The 9,055-nt window shown below is 32.2% G+C and overlaps 1 protein-coding gene across 1 annotated transcript in view; it reads right to left on the minus strand.

Annotated features, from left to right (window-relative positions):
- LOC134845515 (muscarinic acetylcholine receptor M3-like) overlaps positions 1 to 8,450 on the minus strand; it is a gene marked incomplete in the record, with an annotated part of 35,701 nt that extends 27,251 nt beyond the window's left edge. The window contains 1 exon segment of the mRNA XM_063862439.1: positions 7,212 to 8,450. Coding sequence (XP_063718509.1) covers positions 7,212 to 7,554 — 343 coding nt within the window.
- Positions 8,451 to 9,055: the final 605 nt, after the last annotated feature.

A 9,055-nucleotide genomic window follows, 5' to 3' on the forward strand; every position in this document is an offset into this window, starting at 1 on the left:
GCACATTCTAATTGGTTTCATAGGCGTTAATTTGAAATTTTTTGCTATATGTGTTGTTAGTTTAAATTTGAAATTTTGGAGAAACAAAATTGTGCTAATAATTATAAGAAAGTTTTATGTTAAAAGAAGGTTTTTATGTTAAAGAAACTTTTTATATTGAAAGAAGGCTTTTATGTTAGAAACAACTTACTTAATTGATAGCGTAGCTCACACTTTCAGCTTTCCGATGAACTTTTTGAGCCAAAAACTCAAACTTATTGTGATATGTTTACAAGATTTCTGTGGCGTCCAGAATAGACAAAAGGAAGTCGAACTAAATTCAACTTTGATTGAATGATGAACCCTTTAAACCGTGGAAAAATTTTCCAATCAAATGAGACAATTTTCATTGTTACAAGAAAGAGCGTTTATTAGAATTTGATTGACCGATGAAAATTTTTTACCGCAAATTTTAATTTCAACAAAAAATGCTCTTTGAAAGAAACTACATCATTCTGACCCGCTTCATTAAAACCGACCCGGTTGACCTCCATAGAATCATACAATTCCATAAACTAAATCCAAAAAATACTAATCATAAAAATTTCATAAATTTTGCTGAAATGGTGTCATCGAATTTGCGAAGATTTTTTCTTGTTTTGGCATCAAGTCGTGTACCGTACTAAATAAAAAAAGAAAAGATTTTTATGAAAAAAAAAACAAATCATACAATTTTCATACATGTAAAATTGTATGGCTAGCAATTTTTTGGTGACGACAAGAAATTTTGAAACTGCCACAATTTTTTTTGTTTTTTTAAGCGCAATTCGAATTCTATACTCAAACAAATATTTTCAAAAAAATTGCATGCAAAAATTATTTTTTGTTTGCATAACGTAGTCCTGGATAAACAAAAATTGAATTTTTTGTGTTTCTCATAATAACTTTTTTCAAAACGCTAAAATCCTCATTTATTTTGTAAGGCATGTTTATGTATGCCTTGATCAATGTCTGACAATTTGAAAAATTAAATTTCGAAAATAATCATACTTGAAACTTTTTGCCAAAATTTAAAGGTTTGATTCTTTCAATATACTATTTATGTATGAAAATTCTTATGAATCAGGTCGTTTCTAATGCATGTTATTGCAAGACCATCATAACTTTAGTGACTCTAGTTTGAGTAAACCATTGTTTTGTCTTTTGTGACCGGTCACGAACACATCCCGAAAATTTTGAGCAATTAAATTTTTTTTAAATAGATTTTTTGTTGGTTTATGGGAAAATGCTAGTCATACAATTTTCATGTATGGAAAAATGGTAATAATAGACCTTTCATTCAAACTTTGGTACTTGGATTTGCATAAAAAGTGTATGACTGCCATTTTTTCCACATATGAAAATTGTATGACTAGCAATTTTGGTCAACTCGGGAAAACAACGGAAAAATTGAATGAATCAAGTCATCTCGATAAGTTTCTACCCAGGTAACAAAATCGATCAATAGCGTCACCAAATTCTATGAAAAAATGCTTATCATACAGTTTCAATTTCGGAAATTGAATGAGAACCTTTTTTTTGTTTTAAAAAAGCAAATATTGAGAAAAAATGTTGGTTTCATTTTGGTTGCTAAATCAATTTTTAGCTCAAACTAATTTTTGGAAAACTTCCAAGCAAATTTCATTTTGGTTGCTAAATCAATTTTTAGCTCAAACTAATTTTTGGCAAACTTCCAAGCAAAATTTAAAATTTCATCTATCAAGTTTGTGCAGTCACAGTTTTTTCGCATAGATGAAAAAGAAATCACGATGAACGCTTTCTGTAGATTCAGAGTAACTTTTCTTAAGGTTTTAGATGATAACATAAATCTGTCCTTTAAACAGTTCACGATTTTTTTCACTATATATTACGACAAAGAAGCTTATTAGCGATGTGAAGCTTATTGGTTACGAAACTGTTTCAACTCATTAGTTTTATTCACTTGCCAAATCTCAAAATGTACTCTATTCCGCACTATGATTGCTGCTGGGCTTTCTCGTTTGGCATAAATTTGTTTGTTTTTTTGTTTCACACAAAAATTTGTTCGTTTTCAAGCCAATCATACAATTTCTTTTATTGAATAAATTCTAATAAAACAGTTCGATGATGTTGTTATGCATTTTGTTTTATTTTTTGAAAAAAAGTATGAAGTTGTCAGTTGTTTCTTTCATACAGCAAAAAAGTTTGACTAAAATTGAAATAAAAAACATAATATGTTAAAAAACAAGTTCTTTCTACTGACTGCTAGGGACGGTTTGAATACTTCCCACTAATGCAAAAAGTACAATTGATGCTGTATGGCACTTTATACAACGAATAGTTGATTATGCGTATTTGCGGGAAAAAATCATTTTTGTAGAAGTGATCCGGTTTTTGTTCCGGCCATTTTGAACCAGTATCAAGAAAAACATGTTTGAAACTTTTGTTTTTTAGTCAAAAGTCAAGCGAGTGAAACAATTTTTTCTTAGTTTAGGCGTGATATTTTGGTTTTACTCAATATAATTTGTTTTGGAGTCTTTTTAACGCGATTTGAAAAAAAAAATCTGCAAAAGTTTTTGAACAAAGTTTTTGATTTTTTTTTGGATATTTTTTGCTTTTTAATTCATTTTCTATGTGATTGTTCAATTTTTTGAAGCTCCAATGTTTATTTTCAGTTTATTGTTTTCCACACCACGCATAAACAAACGACACTTTTTTGTTAGAACATGGTCGGAACATTTTGTGCTACTTGAACGGTAACCGACTAACCTTGTTTTACCCATTTTGTTTTGTTTCTATTTTTAACAATAATTTTGAAACTGGGAGGAACATTAAAATTTGGGTGTGTTTTAGTTGGTTTTTTTTTTCACGTTAAGTCAGGTACCCCAAATAATTTTTGGACTGGATCGAGTGACTTCCATGTTAAAATCATTTCCTTTGTGATTCGAACGGCATTCAAAAAAATCAAAAATTGGTCCTAGTGTCGAGAAAAACTAACTAAAAATTGTAGATTTTGAGTTCAATTTTGAGCCACTAAAAATATCGAGCAAGCTTGTTAAAGAAAGATAAGCCCTGAAAATATAGTTTTACTCCAAAAAAAATAGTTTTAAGGCAAGCGACATTTTGATAAAAAACAAATTTCTGCAAATTTTGTTTGTTTTTATTAGTTTTTTAAAATCTTTTTTCAACAAAAACTGATTCCATTCTGCCTTATTTACTTTGATTTTCCAATTTGTCTAAGCTTCAAGCTTCAGTTCACACCACGCACAAAAAAGGTCGACATAAAAACTGGTGTTCATTTTGCCTATTTCGCTATGACTGTCGAATCTGCCTAAGTTGTAGGCCTTCGCCCTGATCCTTTATCACACCACGCAAAAAATCTCAGTAGTTTCTATCTTTTCATAAGAATACGGTCGGAGCTTTCTGTGCTATTCGCACAGCATCCAGTTCTTCCGACCATTTGAAAAATGGGGAGGAACTCTGTATTAGGGTGTGTTTTAATGTTTTTTCTTTTCTTTTTGTTTTCGACGCAAAATCAGGTACCACAAACAATTACCGTAATGGGTGGAGTGATATATCCTGTAAAACTGTTTCAATCGTTAAGAAAAACCGGTTTGAAATTTTTGATTTTTGGTATAATTTCGAACTAATGTGGTATAGCGTGTACGCTTGCAATAGCTTATTTAAGCTTACTTTAAGGCGCGAAAACTTAGATGCACTCTAGTACTTTTTGGAGTTTTTTTAGCGCCATTTTGTAAACAGAGGTTAAAAATCCAGAAAAATCTGCAACACTTTTTGAAATTTTTCAAAAAAATTTTCAATTTTTTTTTTACATTTTTTTTTCGTATTTCTAGTCAATTTTTTTCAAAAATTGTTTTCCGAATGGCGTTTTTTCATGATTGTCAAACATACCTATGTTCTTTTTTTTTCGTTCAGCAGATCTTTTTATTAGTTTATGCTGAAAAAAAAACGACACATTCTGTGCTATTTGCACATTAACCAGCTATCCTTGTTTTAATGGTCTTTGTACGAAGCCAAACTGTATCTTTTGAAATGGTAAGCAAAATCCGCGACAAGTCTTATTGTTGTATGGTCATTAAAAAGCCATGCAGGAACATTTTGACGAGATCTGCATGAAAATTTGTTTCTTTAATCACTTGAGATCAATTTATTGTTGTGAATCCAAAAAAAATTGAACGATGTACAACTCCAATGCTTGCTTTGTTCTTTTTGCTTCACTCGCTGATCTTGTGGTTTGTTGCGGATTTTGCGACACATTTTATCGATGTGCCGACAAAACTTACGTTGCGAGAAATTCGTTTTTGAATTCCACGTCAACTTGGAAAAATTAATTTCAGTTACTATTTCAACATGTTACAATACTTTGTCTCATATTTCCTCAGACATACAGGCAAGATTCAGTTTGTGTGCAAAAAGTAGAATTTGGCCTCGTGATGAAGAAGATTGATTCACATTATACGTTCATTCTAAATACTGCCAGGCTATCACTTTTCTGAATCTATTGTTTTTGTATCATTATAATTATTAACATATCATTTCTAAAACAAGATACTGCTTCTCGGATTTTTGTATGACTCATATGTAGCCTTTTTTGAGTTTGATTGTTTCTACTCTGATTCGACTACGCTACGTCTTAGTTCGATTTAAATTATGTTTTGACTTCCCGGGTTGAAGTCCATAGAAGAAAAATGCTTATCATACAGTTTCATATATGACGTCTATGGAAAAAATGCTTGTCATACAATTTTCATGTATGAACATTATAAAATAGTCATTTCGTCATAGAAAAAACAAAATTTTCAAAAATCACCAAAAAACGTGTCTGAGTAACTTTAAATAGATTTAAATAAGTATATCTATGATAGAGGGCATATTGACAATCGAAAACATAATTTTAATTTCGGTCAGAAAAATGCTTATCATAAAGTTTTCATATATGAAAATTGTATGATATGCATTTTTTTCATAAACAAAAATAAAAATTTGAGGTAAACAATTTTTAATCCCTTTTTTGGCTGCAAATTTGCATTTGTGCTAAAATATAAATTTTACAAAAAAAAATTTGCCTGCAAAATTTGACATTTTTGTGTTTATAACGTAGTCCAGGATGAGTTTCTCACCCAAAAAACCCAAAAATTACATGATAATGTTTTTTTTTGTAAACACGATTATTATCTTCTGTTTCATTTGCTATGAAAAAAATAAATTTGTAAAAAAAACAGGCCTTTTTTCTCAACCATCATAAATTTCAAGCTAAAAATTATCTAGCCATATTCAAAAAGTTACTTTTTTGGTATATATTTCCATATGAAAATATTTTAATTACTTTTATGGCTACACCCCCTAAAACCACCAAATGAAGTTTATCTGCGTGGTAACTGCCAGTTACAATCTGGGTTTTCTCATGACAAAAAATCCTTGGCTAGTGTTTCGGTTGAAATACGAAATTTCGAAACAATTTTTTGAATTTTCCTGTATGGAATAAATGCTTGTCATACAATTTCATAGTATGGAAAAAATGCTTATCATACAATTCATATATGAAAAAAAAAATGCTTATTTTGCTATTTTCATACATACACTTTTACTCTATGAAATTGTATGAAAGAGTATGATAAGCATTATTTTCATATATGAAAATTGTATGATAAACTTTTTTTGTCAACCCGGGTTCCTGTTCGACTTTGCTTATTTGATTATTGTGTTGGAGGCATTTAGCATAGTGGTTAGCGTTAGGCGTTCACTCTGAAATCGTCAGATCTTGTATTCCTATGCCATGGCAAATGATAGTGTGTAATGATTAGCTCTCACTTGACCTCTAGCTTCAGGTCTACCACATTCTATCCGCATTCGTGGAACCTCTTAAAAGTTCTAGACGCAAAAAAAACGTCTTTGAGTCGCCAAAAAAGAGCTTTGCTCATCAAAATAACACAGTCTGGAATGTGGGGAGATAGTACAAATGGATAGCTCCTCTGCGATTGTCAGGAACACCACTTTTTTATGATTTCATCTTCGATCTGATATGTTTATATTATTAGTTCAAATTGAAGTTTCGTCTTTGGGTGTTCGACTTCATATTTCGACTTTAGAGTTTGACTCTATGTGACTTTATGTTTAAAGTTTAGATTCGATTTTATGATTTGACATAAAAACAGGGATTTTTGGTCAAAGACTAACATAAGTATCAACCCTCGATCCGGTTAAGCTAATCATTTACAGCGCACAAACAATATAGATTTGAAGTTATCAACAGTTAAACCTTCACATCATTTTGGAGCAGGGAAAAATGAAGCTGTTTTCGTAGATTAATAGTCAAATAAGCTTAAAAGTATCTTGCAAGAATGCAAGAACGACGAAAAAGCAATGAATGCAGTCATACGTCCTCATTTTATTTTTCAAGTGTGGGTAATTAAGATAATCCGATAATTGATGGGGAGTGGAGGGTCTATAGTTTGGGTTAGAAGATCCTCCTGAAGTGACTTTTTTAAGTTCCTTGAATTTATTTTTTTTGTATATGAGCGGATCTGCTGAAAAATAAATGCTAGCTAGTTTAAATGGAATTTAATCGAGAGAGAACTTGAGAAAAGCCGTTTTTTTGTTTTTTTTCCCGTTAAAATGGCGTTTCGGCGACACACAAAAAATACATTTACTTAATGATAACATTTTCTTTATCAAAAAATCAGTCAAAAGTTGACTTTGGTTTCATTAGCTACATATGTATTACTTACTTTGATAAATTGTGTCTTAGGGCCAGAGACGATATAGAAACAAAATGAGTAGTCGATGATCAGATTATGATCTGGAGTTTAAACATCACCAGATTTTTATTTACACATAAGCAGAATTCAGCAAAAAATTTCTCGTTCTTGAGGAATCAAAAATTGAGTTAATGAACTAAAGTTACTCGATTTGAAACAAAAGTTCAAGCTATTTTGCTAGTTCAATTAGTTTGAGTATTTTTTTTTCGAAATTATTACAAATTTTGAGCAAATTTCGAGGTAATTAGTATGAATGACCCATTTTCAAAAAAAAACAAATCAAAACTGCATGCAACTTTCTTAATACCCTATAGCTTATTTTCATTCCGAATATTATTTTGCTGATAAAGATAATAATTAAAAATTATTATCTTTATCTGTTTTTGAGAAGTGGACGAAGTTCCGACATTCAGTGAAACTGGATAGTTTACTGACCTCCAGTGATGATGTAGATGATGTTTTTGAGCAGAAGTCCCAGGTCAAGTCCCCCACTCGGACCCATGGCGTCATCATACAGCACAGTCCCATTGAAGGACTCATTAAATGCGCCCAGCTGTCCCTCGTGACGACCCCCTATTGCTGCAGAAGTGCCATTGTGAGCGGGGGAGCCACTGGATCTGTGGAAGATTCCGGAAAGTATTTCTTCCCTCATTTTCAGTCCAAGTGTACCTGGAGGAAAATAGTCGGTGGAGTGACTTTGAAGCGAGACTCTATGGTAGAATAAAAGGTCTTCAGTTGATATGTAAAAGGAGCCTGAATTCAAATTAACCAGACTCATGTTGATGTTAGTTTCCAGATCGTCGCAATGTTTCAGGGTGAAGTGCGTAACATTACGTCTTAAAACGGAGAAAAAACTTGTTTTGAAGCTATGATCAAAAGCCTGCCTGTCTAACTTAATTGCTTAATTGATTTTTTGATTTGTCAACATTGTTAATTTAGGTTTAAAAATTGTATGTCGAACTCCAAAAACATTTCCTCGCAGTTTTTGAAGGATAAATCTACGATACAATAAAGGAAACTCAAATGGCACCGGCAACTTGTTCAGACACACAAACTGAGGATTTCTTGGGAAAGGGAGAAGTCAGCCCAGCATGTGTCAACAACTCGGTCAGTTTTTCAGGTAAACAAAGTCAAGTTGCTGTAAAATGAATTCATTTGCTGGAAGGAGCGGCGAAAAGTTGCTGCATCGGTGGTCGAAACAAAAACAACTATCATATAGTTAAGCAAAGCAAAAAAATATGATAGAAGACGGGCTGGGAATGGGGCGGGTTTGGATCGGGCGAATAAAGATAACGCAGGCGAGATCCGGCTCCATAAATCAAATGTTTTGTGAGGAGGTGCCCCGGGCTAGTGTTTTAGTTAATTGTTTGTTTATCCTTCGGTGTCTAGAACAAGCCGGTTAGAAATGGGTTTATAAACAAGTTAAGGAATTTTAGCTACATTCAGGTAATTTATTTTCCACTCTCAATCAAAAACACCACTGGACAACAATTTCAACTTATCTATATTAATGCCTCTAAATTCACTAGACGGCATTTTGCCAAAAAGAAGGGACGGAATTGGGAAACAAGTAAACAGCTGATTGGACGAAAATGGTCAATTTCCAACCAGAAGATCAAAAAAGGATGTCCAAAAATGTAAACATGTTTACAAATATCTAGTGTGTTTAAGTGGTAGCCTTGTTCAAACAAAGGAAATAGATCGAATGAAAAATAGAGATAAAAGTAAATAAAAAATGGTCCATTGGCGCGTGAAATTGGTTTCATCCGGAGCTTTGAACGTGAGTTCACTTTTTCTCCATTCTGTCGCCAATGTCGCATGAAATCATTTTCAGTTTGCATTTTTTTGGATCATTTTTAATGAAATGATTAGTTTATACGCCCCTAAGTGGATCAAATAAAATACTAGTAGTAGATATATTACTATCTCCATTATCGCTCAAGGATAAGCGCCGTTTTCAAGTAGACAGACTCAGAAGTCGGCAGAGAGCCATATGGTGTTGTTCTCTAGTGGCCAGGATTATGTACATCACAACAAGAGACTAAGTTAAAACTTAACACGATACAATTAGTGAGGCCTGTACAAAAAAAAACTTTTAAGAGAGCATATCTTACAAAAAATACACATTTTTCTTTTTGATTTTTTGTTATTTGCAAAAAATTTTAACAAAAATGACTTGGAATACAAAAGCTCAAGTGCCGAAGTACCCAATAAGGCTAGTTTACTGTCAAAAATTGAAAATGTTCCAATTCAGCAGGCGTGGATCTAGGAATTTCTCG

This window comes from Symsagittifera roscoffensis, chromosome 5, assembly GCF_963678635.1.
Source record: "Symsagittifera roscoffensis chromosome 5, txSymRosc1.1, whole genome shotgun sequence".
NCBI lineage: Eukaryota > Metazoa > Xenacoelomorpha > Acoela > Convolutidae > Symsagittifera > Symsagittifera roscoffensis.